This window comes from Branchiostoma lanceolatum, chromosome 17, assembly GCF_035083965.1.
Source record: "Branchiostoma lanceolatum isolate klBraLanc5 chromosome 17, klBraLanc5.hap2, whole genome shotgun sequence".
NCBI lineage: Eukaryota > Metazoa > Chordata > Leptocardii > Amphioxiformes > Branchiostomatidae > Branchiostoma > Branchiostoma lanceolatum.
The window spans coordinates 18,377,545-18,395,277 of NC_089738.1; the positions used below are offsets into that span (position 1 = coordinate 18,377,545).

At 43.3% G+C, this 17,733-nt stretch overlaps 1 protein-coding gene across 1 annotated transcript in view; it reads right to left on the bottom strand.

Moving 5' to 3' along the window:
• Positions 1–6,801: 6,801 nt before the first annotated feature.
• The window catches only part of LOC136423513 (bone morphogenetic protein 1-like), a 38,552-nt gene continuing 27,620 nt past the window's right edge, over positions 6,802–17,733 (bottom strand). The window contains exons 6-16 of the mRNA XM_066411699.1: positions 15,139–15,288; positions 14,349–14,585; positions 13,940–14,089; positions 13,403–13,606; positions 12,582–12,704; positions 12,005–12,133; positions 11,146–11,271; positions 10,443–10,578; positions 9,627–9,868; positions 8,989–9,190; positions 6,802–8,446 (exon numbers count right to left, since the gene is read on the bottom strand). Of these exons, the coding sequence (XP_066267796.1) occupies positions 8,323–8,446; positions 8,989–9,190; positions 9,627–9,868; positions 10,443–10,578; positions 11,146–11,271; positions 12,005–12,133; positions 12,582–12,704; positions 13,403–13,606; positions 13,940–14,089; positions 14,349–14,585; positions 15,139–15,288 (1,823 nt within the window). The 3' untranslated portion in view covers positions 6,802–8,322. The remainder of the gene's footprint in view (positions 8,447–8,988; positions 9,191–9,626; positions 9,869–10,442; positions 10,579–11,145; positions 11,272–12,004; positions 12,134–12,581; positions 12,705–13,402; positions 13,607–13,939; positions 14,090–14,348; positions 14,586–15,138; positions 15,289–17,733) is intronic.

A 17,733-nucleotide genomic window follows, 5' to 3' on the forward strand; every position in this document is an offset into this window, starting at 1 on the left:
TTGCATATCTGTTACATTTTGATTATGCACGATGTATTATTTCATCTCATAGTATTTGGCTCCAGTTTTACAAAGCATGTGCTGTACGTAGATGGAACTAACTACTAGACAGTGATGCCAAACATAGTTACTACGTATACTCAAGCAACTGGAAACAATTGAGAAATTTTTACTGTTTCAACATTTTAACCAGTTGCTTGAGTAACTATTTTGGGCGTATCTTATTACCTTGATGTCTAACCTTCATCAACTTAACTACTTGTGAGTTTTTTATAGTCTCTGCCGGACTAACTATGTTGGCTATAAGGATAATATTAACTTGCAGTTTGGCCACCATCGGATTTGCCCAGGCAATTACTCTCAAGGGGTAAATGATGCCCTTCCCGCGAACTGACACTCCTGGCCAATTACTAACCCTATGTCTGCTGCACACTAATCCCCCTCCCCTGTCATCATCATCGTCGTCGCCGCTTTCAACTGCTTTCCACGCTCTTCTATCCAGAGCCTGCCTTCTCACTCCCTCCCAATTGCCAAGTGAAGCCCAGTTTCTCCAGGTCCCTCATGACGATTCTCTCCCATGTGATTTGCTGACCTACCCCCTTCTTTTCCCTTGTGGTACCCAAGGCGTGTTCTTGGCAATCTTGGAACATGTCCTAGCCACCTTATCATTAACCATCTCCCTCGTAGGAAGTCCTGGCGGAAGCTACGTTTGGAATACACCAAGCCCCTGGAGATTAAGAAGGACGATATGTAAAACTACCTGTGTAAGAGAGGATAATTATGTAAATGTTGCTCCTCAAATGCAGTGGAAGATGTGAAGATGAAAGTCGTTTCATCTCTAACTGTTTATTCTATGAGGATATAAGAAACCAATTATTTACCAGCCTGTCAAATACGGACTTACTTCCCCACTATTCCTGACCACGAGAAAATAATTCTACTGTTAAAATTAAAGAACCCCTAAAATGTAAAAGAAGTGGGTAATTTCGTCTTCCACTGCCTCAAAAGAAGAAGTCAAACCCAAGAAAACTAGCACCATGCATATTTCAGAATGTAGCATAACATTAGATGTAGTCTACATTCCTTAATACCATTGCATTTTTCATCATCATTTGTGTTGTTTGTCCTTGCAGTTCGCCCTGAGGCATGTATTTGCAATAAACTTTGTTTGAACACGTTTTCCTCAGAACGGGACTCAGCGGTGCGGAACCCTCCTCCGAATGAGAATAAATGGGCCGGCAGCGGCGACGTTACAAAACGTGAGATTAGGGGGAGAAGCTCGGGGCTTTTCAGGATAACCAAAACCCCAGAGGAATCCACCAACAGAACCGAGTAACAAGACTCTATTACTCATTCTTATCAGCTGCGTCCAACCTGCCCACAATCCCCGCCAATTTCAGCTGAATCCAACTTTTGAAAACTTTCATAGGCCGACTAAAGCTTTGATTAGATTGTGAAGATTGCTTCTGTGTTTATTTCAATTTATCGAAGAATCGATCGGATTAGATGAAACTAATGGAATCAACGTCTTCGTTACTTCCTTGCTGTAATGAAAGACAATCACAAAAAGTTGTATATCCTGAAGGGCGAATCAGATTTGCAGCGATCGTGGAGTGGATATTGATTGAATGTGATTTCACGACATGCCGACATGGAATTGGTGGAGACTCAACATCAATCTTACAGAATTAGAGATACCAGATATGTCTCGATCTTGGCGCCCCAAATTGTCTGAATCTCTGCACCAATAAAATCAGTTAAAGACTTCAAATAGCTGTATTTGGGAACGGGCACGGAATGGTTCATTCACATCCTGTTAGATAATGAAGAAAGCGTTGCTCTGTAAAACATGTTGTGCTCAAAGTCGAAAAAAAAGGTCTCGTAACCTTAAGGCATGATTCCATACAAATGTATGTGTGAAGTCATTAATCGAATATCATAGCGCTCGCTCTCTCTCCCTCTCTCTCTCCCCGCCTCTCTCTCTTTCTGACACACACACACACACACAAAAAAAAACACACACACACACACACACACATACAGAGGCATACAGACACACATAAACATTCACACACACACACACACACACACACACACACACACATATATATACATATATATACATATATATACATATATGCTCTACTCTCAGTTGATTACCTTTCCTCCGTAATATGCAATTTCTTTTCTACAGCAGCATTAACAGTATGCTGACATGGTTCCAATTTATCAAAACGCTACAAAGATTTGTATTTCTAATCCTTGCCCCCGTTCTGAAGGGTTACCAGTAAAGTCGATGACCTGGTATTAATAGCTGTAGAGGGTACCCGTAAGAACGCCGTAATTGGATTCAAACTGGAGGCAATGGAAGGACGAATCCGCTGTAATCCACGGTGCCAAATTGCGGGATTACTTTCCGTGTCCCGAATACGAACATCGGTGTATCTACAGATCATGTAGATAATGTAGAGTTTAGATACAGATAAGATATATAAGGAGGCTAAGGGCAAGGTCACCTACCATAAGTTATGCTTCGGTCTCAGTTCCAATCCGGGGCCCGGCCGGGAAGCTTGTGGGAACGAAAAATATGATATAAAAGAAAACAAAAGACACACAACCTAAAACATTACTCCTAACTGTATCTTGTGTATTTTCCTGATGTGCATCTTTTTTTTCATTTTTGAAAACAGCCCGGCTGGGCCCTGGATTGGAAATGGGACCAAAGCTTTACAGGTACACATTAACTTCAAGAAAATTCAGTTGCAATCCTCATTCTTATCAAACACTTTTTATGCAATCCTAGTACTATTTGTGTACTCAACGTTTATGAAACGTAAACTAGCTTTTGTCTTGTTTAGCCTCTTACTTGGTTGAAGTTCTTATGTCTTTAAAATAATTATGTCGACACAATAACTTAAAAATTCTCACAAAACATATTTCAAACGACATTCCCATGCCAGAGTACTAGTAGTTGTCAAAAAGACAAAATAATGGCTCCCTTCCCCTAATGCGTTCTTAGGGACTACTATAACACTGGTAGTTATGCTTAGGTCACAACTGCACCGGTGCCCGTAGGGGGTGTAGTCTCGGTCGGGCCCCTGACGGGTAGGGGCGTCTATCTATTATCGGGTCCCGCGTTGATTTCAAGTCCGAGCTTAAATGATTCGGGGTCCCGGCCGGGCCTCAGACTTCCCCGGGAGCCGCAGGGTGCCCCACGGGGCCACGTAGGGGTCTCGACCGAAAGTGCATACAAAAACAGCACGTCGACTACCCGGCGGGTCCCTTTTTTTCCAATTGGGACCCAAGCATATACGGCAACACTTTGTAAGAAAGTCCTCCGGCCTCGGTCGCTTCTCCCAGTCAAACATTCAAAACGAGAGCAAATAAACCCAATGAAGCTCGCATGATCAGTGGGATAAGAAAATTGCTATCGACTATTTATAACATCAAAACCGTTCCGGCCGTCTTTTCATTTCCCGTTGACGCAAACGGTACTTTAGACTTGACAAATATTTTCCGAGGCAATTCACAAAACTTGGCCGGACGGTTTGATGGATCCTGAGTAAGTGCCGGCCCTAGCTTATCGATCGGTGCCCGTCATATAACCGCCGTCCTGAATTCAATGAATTTTCAATTTGGCCCGAATGACGCAGGAGCACACTCGGGTGGAATGCTAAACTCTACTTCAAAGTTCTCCTTTCTTTTTGTGATTCTTTTAGAAAAAAATTGCACAATTTTTCAGCTATGCCGCTGGACTAGGAGTGATTTTACGGCGACATTTAACGCATGTAAATCTAGCCACAACTATGTAACAAAAACCCATACAATATATATAACGAGATATGAAAAAAGGAACTTCAGCGTACCGTAACAAGCCGCTAGGGGGCCCAAAATCTAATCATGTCCAGGTAGGCCTCATCAAGACCTACATAACGTACATATCAAAAATTAGAACGGTCCATCTAGGCCTTCTCGAGTTATGCTGCTCATCAACACATTGTGAAAGGCAAAGCCTGGTTGAAAATAACCGCACGTCTCTTTGTAGTTGTTCGTCCCAGACAATTTTAGGCTGTTCGCTCCTATTCCGTCATATAAAGTGATAGAAGATTGAATCGCATCTGTATCTCTCCAACCGACTACATAGTGGTTGCTTTGTATTAATAGCAAGGTATTCAATCAATCGGAAAAAACAGTTATAAGACGTAGCAAAGCATTTGCGTGAACATGATATGAGAACGGTAAAATCACGTCGTGCATCAAACATAATTGTTAGAAATCGCAGCTTTCCCTCAGATATTCCAGTCCTCTGAGTCATTTGTTTTGTCCTCCATCAAAAGGCTAGAGATGACATGGGCCTAGCGACTAATGCCGGGATGCCTGCTTGAAAAATACCGGTTCTTTCCACGACAAGCTAGCATAAAGGGAGACGGATCGATGAATCTACTTTTAGCCTGCTATCCTCCTTCTATCCTGAATATATAGGCAAATGTATGGCAATCACTCGTAATATTTATTAAGATCATACAGAAGTACAGATACAGATATTCGAGTAAGATGACCGTGTCAGTTCCTACACCTGAGTGAGGAGGGTTGACACGGTAGCCTTCGCGTGACGATATATTGGCAAATATGCCATTGAATAGGAGCTACAGTACCAATCGGCATAGAGCCGTCATTTGCTTCTTTTATAACAGCAATGATATCATGATGGCGAATTCTTTTCTACCCACTCTTACTGAAGAAATATCAGTCTATCCCGGATATATTAAGGAAACGTGCCATTTGATAAGGGATATCGTAGTGCTCTGCATTGAGCCGCCATTCATTTGTTTGATGACAGCAACATGGCGAATTCTTTTCTTCCGATTCTTATTAAAGAAATGCAGGCTGCTTGTCTTAACCTCATTAACATACCTATTTAGAGTTTTGGTATAAATCTGGTTTCCTAGTCCTATCGTTAGTCACTGACGAAAGACAGCGGATGACTGTTTCAAAATTTTATCCAGTTGCATGAGTAACTATTTTTGGCGTATCTTGCTACCTGGATGTCTGATCTTCATCAACGTATGCAGGATGCTTGTCTTCATAGGTGCCAACTGTGGGCACTAGACTACGAAGAAATAAGCCTATACGAGACGCTGCCCTCTTTCAATACATTGCTTCCGTAAGTAACGATAACTTTACTTAGATTTAATCCATACGTACAGTCTATATAAATCCACATTGTTGATCAGCGACCCATCAAATTATCCCACGGTTGAGACGACTCCTATGAGCGCTCTGACGCAGTCTTCGATCGATTTGCTGTAGGCAATCTTAATGCCGATGGTTACCCGCTATTGTAGCCTCAGAAACGTAATTCTGAAAAGAGGATGATGAGACGGTAGCTGCGTACTGGCGCCTGGTGCGTCATGGCTGCCCAATGATTTGGCTAGCACAGTCTGCGTTGAATAAACTTCGCATATTGTAAGACGATAATGCTGTCTGGTTTATCGTAACCTTGCATTCAAACTATGACCTGTGGACATTAGTCATTTTATGCTTGAAAGAAAAAATTTTGAATTTTTACTATCATTTTATAATTTTTTGATCATATTTGGAATTTTTGAACTTCTGGCAATAAATGTATTTTTAAGACCCATTGTTTCCCGCTGTATAGGTCAACCACTGTGCTTCATATTTTTCTTTGAAAAATTAATTCAAAAAACAGCATAAACAGTCCTTTACCAGTTAGAGTGGTTGGATTATATCTATATTTGCTGAATAATGATGAGAGTAGAGCATTCCAGTAAATATTTCGAAGATGCACAGATTCAGCCAAAGTAATTGAGACGTCATGATTGCTTTTGGCTATGAAACATGAATCACGAATAAAGATTTCCATGTTTTGTCCAGAGTATGTACATTTGCTTAATTATATGAGAGTATTGCGTTCGTATGTGTTGTTCCTATCCCATGTTATCATTTTGGCAGGTTAGCAAACACTCAAAAACTGCGGTTCAGAAAAGAAAGGTCTAGTGAGGACACACTAGTGGAGAAGAATAGAGAGTCGTGCCAATCCTAGGTCTGTTCACACCTACATTACATGCAAAGCGGATTACTTCTCCGTCGTCACGAATTGGCAGGCAATTATTACTGATTCAATATCTTAATAGAACCCCTCCCACAGGGCTTAGGGCTTAACCTTTTACACCTCGGGGGCGATGTAATCGGAGTAGGGAATCAGGGCGTGTCAGCCTATCGAGTTCTGATGGGTTCTTCATTGACACAGATAACATGGTATATTCCCCAGTCCCCCCGGCGCAAGCGGTAACGCATCCCCGCTGTATCGCCATCTGCATCAAATGCCGGGGATCCTGGGGCCCGAGTTCGATCCCAGGGTAGACTCCAGCTAGGACATGTTTTAAGAGTGGTTACGTAAAGCCGTCGGCCCCGTGTATTAGGGAGCTTCTGCACGTAAAAGAACCCAACACACTTATCGAAAAGAAGAGTAGGGGTAACCCGGTGTCAGAAACGAGAGCCGTAGCGAAGCCCCATTGCAGGTGGCGCACTGCAGTTCCTGTATGTTCTGCCAGGTGGTGATTACCGTCGGAGACTGCTATCTCTTGTTCCTATGCCAAGTTTTACGTGTACTTTAAAACGCTGTTCCCTTACATTTTACTTCTGTGTGTTTTTCATCTACCGTCGGAGACTGTTATCTCTTACATGTTTCAATGCCAAGTTTACGTGCACTTTAAAACGTTTCCCTGACAACATTTTACTTCGCATGTAAGTTCATAGTGATAAATGAAAAGAACAGTACAGGATCAAAAACGTTTTATTGTGCTGTTTCAAACCAACCGTAAAAGTAAGGTAGACGCCGGGGTGAAATATTTCTAACGCCACAAAAACAAAACTAATGGCCCCTCAGCTAGGCTGTCAGACAGAAAATTTGTCCTGCAAATTTTCGGCGAAGATTTGGTGATGAAAGGGTGAACTGCTTAGCAAAGTGACTCCACTTTTTGTTGAGATTACGGCGAATTCATGCAGTTAAAAGTGTGCCATTGGTGATAGACTCGGTAGAACCACTGTGTCATGTTGTCCCTTGAATGGATCAATCGGTATGTTTATCTTTCGGTGTATTACCATCAGACACGCATAGCAGCTGGCTATAGCGTATCGTAAGACTTACTAAGCCAAGCGTTTTATATCACCCGCATCAAACTCCATTCGCCCGGAAATAGACCGATCCCGAATCCACGCCCCCTGTTCTATTTCGAACACTTCCGTCAAAAACAGCGCTTGACGGACAAGAATGGCCGCGGCCGCTCGTAATGGGGACTGACTTCTGTTGAGTTTTTCCTTGCTCGGAAACCCTTTCAGAGCGGGCCAAAGAAAAAGGCAATTACTTCTTTGTTCAATGCTACATCCACTGAGTAGATTTCTTTCGGGAGGGGGGTGGATGTAGTTGCTGTGAGAGCGCTGTTTTTGACGGAGGTGTTCGAAATAGAACAGGGGGTTCTATATGTTCGATATTGTGTTCGACAGGATCGGTCTATTACGGCTGTGATAGCACGGTGCCGACGTGTTCTCAACACTAGGTGGGATTTGGAGAACGCCATTACATGGGAACTTGGCGACGAATATGTACCACAGGACTGGACATGTGGCACTGTGTAGTATTGTTGTGCAGGGTACGACTTTTAGTGTCGACCAACTTTCTACCAAATTGCGTTGTTCAAATCTCAAACAGTAACGAGAACACGTCTGCCGTGATTTCTGGGCGAAAGGAGCTTGATGAGGGTGCATATGATATGTCTCTATCTATCTTACTTGACAGTACATGACCCTCCTTTTACAGTTTATTATGTACAATTATCACGAATCTACGCTACTCTGCTATTCCTATCAATGTCAATGGATGTACAATTCTCAACAGCACCATTCGAGGATGGGAGGAAACCCAAATCAACGAAAACTAGCACCATAAGAACACAGCAAGTATTATTACTTGGCATTTCACGAGAAAAGTGTCGAAATGTACTAGTCTATTTTCAACAAAAATGGTGTCGAAATAAATATGTCCTGGAATTTACATTGCTGGTCCTTCTGCCGATGCGGCGGTATCGTTAACATTCAATATTTAACAACAACAAAAATACACGTTGGTCTCTTTTTACAAAAAAAAACTGGCGTTCATTACTCCCAAAAATCTGGGTATTTGATACTTTGCTACTGTCGTCCTTTCAGCCGGTAGACGTTTCAAGTTCAACCAGATGCACGAGACCAGAACCACGAGAATCTGCGAGAATCCACGGGAGCGGTCAGAGGTCAGGTCAGAGGTCATTCCACCTCCACCACCGCGCTGAAGCCTCGCCGTTGCACCGTCCCGTCCGACTGGAATTTTACCCATAATTCATCGCCTTCTGACGTCACAATTGTGGGAGGGAGCTTGCTGCCGCAGAACCTTGAAGTAAGAAATAACAAAAACATTCAGAAAAAGTCTCACTTGAAGCTAACCCAATCATAAATTGATTCTCAATAGTTTTACGGGCGGCATGGGGTGATATCTACTAAGTCCGTTTGTACAAAATGTAATGAGTGACTGAAGATTGGGCAAGAGGACCTATGAGTCAAAGTTCATCACTATGGTTATGAGATTTCGTCTGAAATGAACAGTAAGAAGACAACCCATAAACAACTCACTACAAAAGTTAGTCAAACAAGCATCTGGACACGTTTTGTAAACGGTCGGACGTGTGCAAAACTAACCCAGTTGCTTGAGTAACTTTTGTATTGCGTATCTCATTACCTGAATGTCTAACCTTAACCTTCATAGACACAACGAAAAAAACGCTGTTCAACCTTCCAATACACCCGTGACTTTGTATGCTAGTCTCCGTAATAGTGAAGAGCATTTGCTTGTTTATTTTGTTATTTGTTATTCGTTTGGTTGTTTGTTTTCTCTAGCTGGCAATAAAATCTAGAGGTAAAGCTAAGATTTCAAACCTCCCGATAAGCCTGTGGCTCTGTCTGCTCGTCTCCATGATGGCCAGGTAGTCGAACGTGCAGTCTTCCTGGTTCTCCACCTCGAACGCGCGGAACTTCAGCCGGACGTGACGGCCTCTCCTGTTCACGATCCGCCAGACGCAGTCCACTCGGTTAGGGTAGTAGTCAGGGAATCCTGGGGACTGTAGGATCGCCTTTCCCCCTGTTTGAACAAAGGAAGAGAAGATATTCAATTGTACCAAATTGTCCATCTTGAAATCGCGGGACCTCAGTCGGACATGAAGGATCTTTCGGTTTATGGATGATACCAAATTGAGCAGTTTCTGTAACGTTACGGAACGAAAGTTGGAAATGACCTCTACGAACTGATGTTGGTGAATGTGTGTTTGGTGATTGATAAAATAAGTAGATTGTTGTTCCTCTATGCCCCTAAATAGTGACAATGACAATGATCTTTAAGCATATCCACTCCCAGAAGGGCTAAATTCAGTATATGTCAACTAAACAAAATTGAAAGAGAATGTCATAAAAATCTAGTTTACCTGCCTCTTCTCGTGTTTTGAAACATGTGCAAACAAATTCAGAGATTTTCGATCACATGTGGTATGAGAACAGGAACAAATCAAGTGAGACTATACCTGTGACCAGTCCTCCGCAGGGGTGTTTCTTCTCTGTGGTGAAGTACTCCACCCTGAAGCCCCCGGTGTGGGGCGGGGAGGACCGGAACCGGACCGTGATGATGTTAGAGTGTGTGCGGTACATGGCGGGCGCGTCGGCGGTGTTGCACAGCCTCAGCTCCCGGGAGTCCGGGCTGGAGCCCTGCCGGAGCGACACGAACTCGCGGCACACGTCGTTATCCTCCCACGGTTCCAGCGCTATCCTATAGAAAGAGATAATAAGAATGTTTCTCGATTTACCTCATTTTTCGCCCAAGCAGATTTAGGTTCTGGGTCAGGCAAATGTAGCGAAACGACTTCTGCCATTTAGTTGTACCATATAGCGAAGCAACTTCTATCATGTAGCGAAAGGACTGTAGCGAACTGACAATGTAGTGAGGCAACCGGTTACACTTAGTCTCAGTGTTTTCCTTGTTTTTGCAGCAGTTAGCACGTCTTTTTAGTAGACTAAGTGAGTTCCAGAGTTCCACTCTACGACATTTTTAGGGAAAAATGAACTTTTAAACTGGGTTGTACTTGAAGGCATGGCTATTCCTTTTTTTTGACCTAGTACTGGATACTTTCTACTCGGTACGGCCATCAGTTTATTGGTCATTTTGTACATCATGCATAGTCTAAGCAACCGTTCTGTATTTCTACCCACCTAAGTGACAGCTGTAGATCCTCCTCCACGATAATCTCCCAGATACAGTCCAGGTCGTACGGGCATGAACGCCACATGTAAGACACGTGACTCGATGTTTATGTAAAGGGTTGCTAGGAGATTATATTACCCACCTGAGTGACAGCTGTAGATCCTCCTCCACGATAATCTCCCAGATACAGTCCAGGTCGTACGGGTTCTCCACAGGCAGCTCAGGGGACTTGAAAGCCGCCTCAAGGTCCGTCAGGTTTCCTCCGCAACCAGGGATTTCTGTAAGAAAGTTAAAGACATTACAGTTAACACCGGTCACTTAAAAGACGTATTCAAAAGTGTATATATCAAGGACATTGTTTTGTATCGTATCGTATTGTGTGGTGTTCCTCCGCAACCAGGGATTTCTTTAAACAAACCGAAACAAAACGTTTGGCACAGGCCACTCTGAATTTCAAAAGGAACTATCTAGGATTTGCCGTCAAAAATCATCACATTCATCTATTGTAATTGTAACGTTTTGAGAATGTTGTTGTACAGTCAAATCTGCAGTTGGCGCAGCCAACCACCTACAATCGTAAATCATACGAAAATAGTCCCATCCAATTTTACATAGTTAAGACCCTCTTTTTAAGGAGCAACCACCCGTAGCCACCAAGCGTTTTTTCCTCAGCTCCGTCACTTCACTGAGTGGTTGTTTAGACCAAGTTTGGCTGTATATCATGTGTTCACGGCAACGACTAAAATAGATTATTTGCATCTGTTTCACTTCATGTGGCAAAACCAAAACGAAATGTTCCCTTAATGTTGCAAAAAATTTTAAAATGGAAATGTGATCATACGTACTTTCGCACCTCTTGCCGTCCATGGCCAGCACGTACCCGGCGTGGCAGGAGCACCTGTAGCCCCCCACCGTGTTCAGGCAGCGGTGCTCGCACTGGATCAGGTGCACCTCAGCACACTCGTTATTGTCTGGGAGTGATGTGACACATGGTTGTTATTCATGGCAATTCACATTCAACACGTAGCATATTTAGTGGTCTCTTGTAGGAACCGTAACATGAATGTGCACCTTTTATGAAGATCGGAAGGGTATACAAGGTATAAACCTGTATTTTTCACATTGCACAGTGCCTGACCTTGGTACTGAAAACGTTATCATCTAGGAACAATGGTTGTTGTGCTTTTTTGAGGCAGTATTCTGTGTCTATTATAGATATCAGTCTTTGCTTGAATACAGCTTAAAGCTGTTTTGAATTCTGGCCAAATTGTGATCCAAGGTTGTTCATATCAAATGACAATCCGTGTTCAGGCAGCGGTGCTCGCACTGGATCAGGTGCACCTCAGCACACTCGTTATTATCTGAGAAGGAGAGTTGGGAACATATAGATCGGTCTCTTGCTAGGCACCACTTGATTGTTTTAAAAACAAGCTAACCTATTCAGCTCTGTGTAGCCAGTGGCAAGTTATCGTCATTCTTTTTAACTTCCTAGTGCAATACCTGATTTGAACATTCAGCACCCACACGATTAATACCTGTCCTTGGTGCTGAAACGGAATTCTGCGTCTATTCTGTAAATCAGTTTTTCATAGCACACAGTTTTAAAGCTACTTTGTTGCATGTTGTTGGCCTAGTAATGGTCCAGATTTGTTCATGTCAAATAAAAAACAAACGGATTTGCTACAAGAGTACATGAATACGTACCGTAGCACGTGCTCTTGTTGTGCGCCAGAGTGAACCCCTGTGGACAGTCGCAGTGATACCCGCCCTGAGTGTTCACACACAGATGGGAACAGCCGCCGTTGTTGTCGCTGGTCAGGCACTCGTCTACATCTGGAACCACAACAAAACTTCGACTTAGTAAATCTAGAATACAGCACGGTGTATTCTGTATCGCCCAAGCCTGAAAGTGGGTCGGATCGCCCGAAGGCCGGAGGTCGATCCGAACCGCGGGAGGGCTGGGACCGAGGCAACGTGTTGTATTTTATTCATGTTATACCCACCAGAAACAAACATGTGAAATGTGCCATAAGTTGATAAAGTTTGGTGTCCTCGAACAAAAAACTTGTAACAACATCAAATTCCGACGTCTGAATTCGGTATTCGAATTTTCGACAGCGGCGCACCTGGCACACGCGAAATGCGTTCGAATGATTCTAGAGAAGCCCTTGTGACAACCCAAAATATCAAACGATCTTATAGTCTACACTCAACTGTGTCCATAAGTATATAGCTCCCATTAAAAAATACATTGCCCAATAAGAATGTGAGAGTACATTACCTACACAGCTAGTTCCGTCCGGAGCGATCTCGTAGCCGTAAGAACAGCCGCAGGCGTACCCTCCGTCCAGATTCAGACACGCCTCCTGGCAACCACCGTTATCAGACATGCACTCGTCGATGTCTAGAAAAAAAGCAAGACTCTTACTGTTGTAAAAATAGGGCATCACATAATGGTATATTTCGTGGAAAACGTTAGGGGTTGATCGGTAAGTGTGCTTGGATTTCTCTTATCGTTCGGCACAGGCCGTCTAGACACCACCGTTATCGGTCATGCTCTCGTCAGTGTCGGGGAAAGAATGTAAAGAAATAATCTTTCAGCGCCATAAAATCACACAGAACCAGTCAACCAGCAGGTGAGAATTACCGGTTGTGAAAAAAGAATCCTATGTTCTTCCAACCTGATGAAATTATTTTCGCCGTAGAACGGTCGTTCGATGTATGACCAAGACATCGTCTATAACTCCACACTACAATAGCTTTACGGGAGCTTTACAAAAGCTTTACAAAAGCTTTACAGCTCTTATAAGGACTCTATTTTGGCTAGAAATTAGTAGTTGGAGCTGATTCTTCTTGGGGGTTTTTTCCTGGACTGGAGTCATGGGCACATTACCACGCGCAAAGTTTCTTACAGATAGAAGTGTAAGACACTGAGAATGAAGCATGGTAGTAACATTCTTCTCTCTTCTTACTTTCCAGTAACCTAGTCGGTTATGAGAGCACTTACCGATAGAAGTGTAAGACGCCATGAATAACGCATGGTAGTAATATTCTTCTCTCTCCTTACATTCCAGTAACCTAGTCAGTTATGGGTGTGCTTACCGATAGAAGTGTAAGACGCCGAAAATGACGCGTGCTGCAGACTGGGGCTGGACTTGAGGATGATCCTGAGTTGAGACCCGGACGAGATGAGCCCCACCCCCTGACTGGAGTGGCACAGTCTGTTGATGATGTTGGAGTCAGAGGAGTTCCCGTCTAAAATCTCCACAAAGTGCAGGTGACACTGGTGGTCCGATCTGTCGTAACCTGGGAGTAGAAGACAGGTTTAAAGTGTTATGTTTGCAATGCACTGTTGTGAATCGTATACCGATAACGAAGTGTGTCATCATCCAAAAATTAAAAAAAACGACTCAATTATCGACTCGATAACCTTCAGCATAGTGCCTTGTCCCGTAAAGTTTATGGGTATTGTTTTAACGTTAATCAATAGCCCTAACGTTATCCACCACCAGAAATATAAGAGGTCAATCTATTTTTTTTAGCTATCTTATTCAAACAAACAACGAATTTCCTTTGAAACACCTTTCCAGGGCATTATCTATGTGACGGTGAACATAAATATCATAAGTTTGAACTTACCCGGAAGTTGTATATTCTCTATGGTGAGAGCCACGTAGTACCCCTCCGGCACGACTATCTGCCATGCGCAGTCGATGCCCTGTAGTGACGTCTCGATGTTGCTGGGGCTCTTGATGCGGCCGGTAGCATCGGTCAGGGTGCGCTCGCATACTGGGAACAAGAAGTGACAGACGACATTTAGTAATCCTGGTCAGGGTGCATACACTGGGAACGAGAATTGACAAAGGACATTAACACAAGTAATCTTAATCAGACGATAACTAATTATAAGTCTTCTCCACCAGGGTGTGTTCACATACTGGGAACGAGAATTATCAGACGATAGTTTTGACAACAAATGACCATTTTAGGTCAAGAATTCGATATTCGTGCGAAATAATCCAAAAACAACAAAGGTGACCAAACTTACCACCTCCTGGCTCGAAACTGACCGCAAACCCCCTCGACACGCTGTACTGCGTTGTCCCGTCGACAGGGGGCGCTGGTGGACCGCGGGAAACCAACTGCAGCCACAGGCTCCGCCCGCTGGAGGCGATGGAGGTGGGCGTGTCGTTGCCACAGAAACGGCCAATCAGAGGCGCCAGCTCGCCCATACCGTCCCTGATTTCGATGTACTCGTTACGACATTCGCTGTCATCTTCTACACCTGTTGAGGTAAGAAAGTTACAGCAGGATGTGTCATTCTGAAGAGGTATCCATTTGTAGTATTTGAACAGTGTATGTTCGAGACTGCCATTGACTGATTGAGGCTGGAAAACATTCATCGCAAACACTGCATCCTCTCAGATCCACAGACATTGCCCCTAACGACAAAGGTCAACATTCTCTCAACACCAAAATGTTGCAATGGGTGGAAGACTAGCTATTGTCAAGACGTTCAATGACGAATTTCATAGCTGTAAATTTCTTTATACCGGAAGAAATTTTCATCTCTGTCATCACAAACACGGACTAACTCCAAGAGGATACCCTAAGAACCTGAAATAACTGTGGGTGTAGCCATGAGTAAAAACAACATTGGATCCGGGCCAAACCAGACTTTCAATTCTCCAAGTATCCTATTACACCATTTCCGCTTTTCATCCTGCCCCACGGACTGCGGACATAGTGAGGACATACACACACTAAGACAAACAAACACACAAACTGAAAACAATACCTCCGTTATCACGAAGGTAATGAGATAATTTGAACCTGACCTTGTAGGTCCATGTCCGTGACGTTGAGCGTGAGCGTGTTCCCCTCCTCTGACGTGATGATCCACGCGCACCCGATGTTGGACGGCAGCTCGTTCGGGTAGTTCGGAGACGTGAAGTTCCCGCTGTTGGCGAATATCGTGCCTCCGCAGTCTGGAACACACAACAAGGTAATTACAGGTTTGCGTAGCAAAACCTTTGTTGGATCCGTTGGCATGTGTGGTGGCCGCCATCTTGATTTTGTGACGTCGCAGGATAGCCATGCCATTTCATTGGGAGGGGTGTTTGTTGGGGTCGCTAGCGTTCTCTCTATTTTTAACAAATGTGCACACAACTATCACACATTCAACTCAAACAAAAAGAAAAATCAATTCCAATTAGTATTACAAAAAGACCCCGTAATCGCTAAACTAACATAGCAAACCTGAAGTCAATGTAGCACAAATACTTAACTCTAGTATGTAAGAATGATCAAGATCGTTGTTTAAACGCACCAATTCAAAATTGTTACTATGTGATAGCCACTAGTTTAGGAGAGCAAAGGATGAGATGTTTCCTCGCTGCTTGCCTGGTCCGAATTGTTCTAGATAGAACTGTTATAGCTAAAACATCTTGGACTTCTGAATGTGCTCTCCACACAATAACTACATATAAATATATGACTCTCAAGCAATCACATCTTGACTGGTCTGCATTGAATGACCAAGCTCTATTTTGCTATCGAATTAGATTTCGCCGTGTATTGTTTTGTTGTAGGAAGTCAGACTATAGTTAAGGGATGAGAACATTTCTTTTAGAAAATAGTGTAGAAACAAATGTATTACGCTAGCTAGTAATGATGCTCAGATACGAAGCCATGCGAAGATCATGTTAGTAGAAGTCTTTTCATTGCTTCATGCTTACCTGTAACACATTGCCATTCTGTTTTGGTTATTTTCGTAGAAACTAAATACTTCATAGGGCGACGCCGTCCATGTAGGTAACTTGACGGGGCCTATGTAATTCTAGGAAAGTTTCTTGTCCACCTGTCCTTCGACTGCTTAATGGAATAATCTCACGTCGGTTTACATGAACAAGACCCGGGCGTATCACGTTCTGTGCGGGGGTGAATAAACCCACTACCGGTAGGGACGGGCCAGAAAGACTCCAGAAGGATGGATGAGAGGGGGACATTAATGATACTGTAGCCAAGTTTGGGCGGGCAGAACCTATATCCGCAAACAAAATGACAAAACCTTGCTGGCCATTTCTAGCCTAAACAAACAAGACCTCTCTGCGGACTGAAAAACGTGTAGAAACTAGCCAAAATAGGGGTAATATCTAGCCAAAGGAGCGACACTGAAAGCTGTCAGAACGATTCCTAAATTTGTCCCGAAATCTAATAACTTCTACATCGGGCCAAGGTTTATCCACAAATAGAAATTACGAAAATACCCTCATAAGTATTTTTTAGTAAATTCAGTTGACCAGAGTAACAGAAACCTGCTTAGGTCAAGGTCCATCCTCAAATAGAAATCACGAAAATATATTCATAAGTATATTTGGTCATCCTCTAAACCAGAGTAACACAACCTTGCCTGAGGCAACTCCCTGTACCATCATTGAGAATGGGTCAAGTGCAAAGGTAAAGTCCCACAACAGCATCCAGAGTTGGCTCAAGTTCAACAACAGCAGAACAGCTGACCTCCCGCTAGCAGGGGTTGTACACAATTCAGCTGCGGAAACGTTTGCCTCAGATGCTTACCGATACCGACGGTCTATTCTGTTCCAGCCTCCTAAGACGATGACAATCTTAGGTCATATTAGTAGATGACAATCTTAGGACGAATGTAAGTGGTGTAACATTCAACCTTCCGAAAAAAAACGCTTAAATCGGTCTCAGAATCCAATCACGGCTTCCTTAGACCAAGGCCTAGGTCTGCCCACAAATAGGAATTAAAAATATATTCATAAGTCTTTACGATATAATCACAACTTTGCCTGATGCGATTCCCTGTACCATCATTGAGAAGGGGTCAAGTGCAAAGGTCAAGTCCCACAACAACATTCAGAGGTGGGAGAGTTGGCTCAAGTTCAACAACAGCAGAACAAAGGACCTCCCGCCAGCAGGGATTGTAGTGAGAACAAGTGTACATGTATCTCAGCCACCAACTTGCCAAGAAAAGCGCCAAGATGTCAGTCGGAACACGGAATCCCTACTGAGAAACAAACTGTTCATGACCTTTGTCTGTAGTTCTGGTATCTTTGTTGGCGGAAGAGGGGAAATCTTCCTTTGACGTTTCCCTCCTTGCAAGAAATTATGTGTTCACCAACTTTTCGAGGTTCGAAGTCATCCATCAGCTTCTTTGGAAATCGAGTGTAGAGGTAACGTTTGTGATGTTTGATTTCTTGTGCTTCTCCTGGATGGAATTATTATTCATGCCAATAGTTTATTTTAGTTTCACCCTTGAAAGCGTGCGTGTAGTTGCTGAATCTGGAAGTAAATTGTAGGAGGCGAGGAATAAAACGGTGCTTATATGATTAAGATATCACAAGTCTCCAAGAAAAACAGTACCGGTAACAGAAACAAAACCACATCATGTCCAGGACCAAAGATAC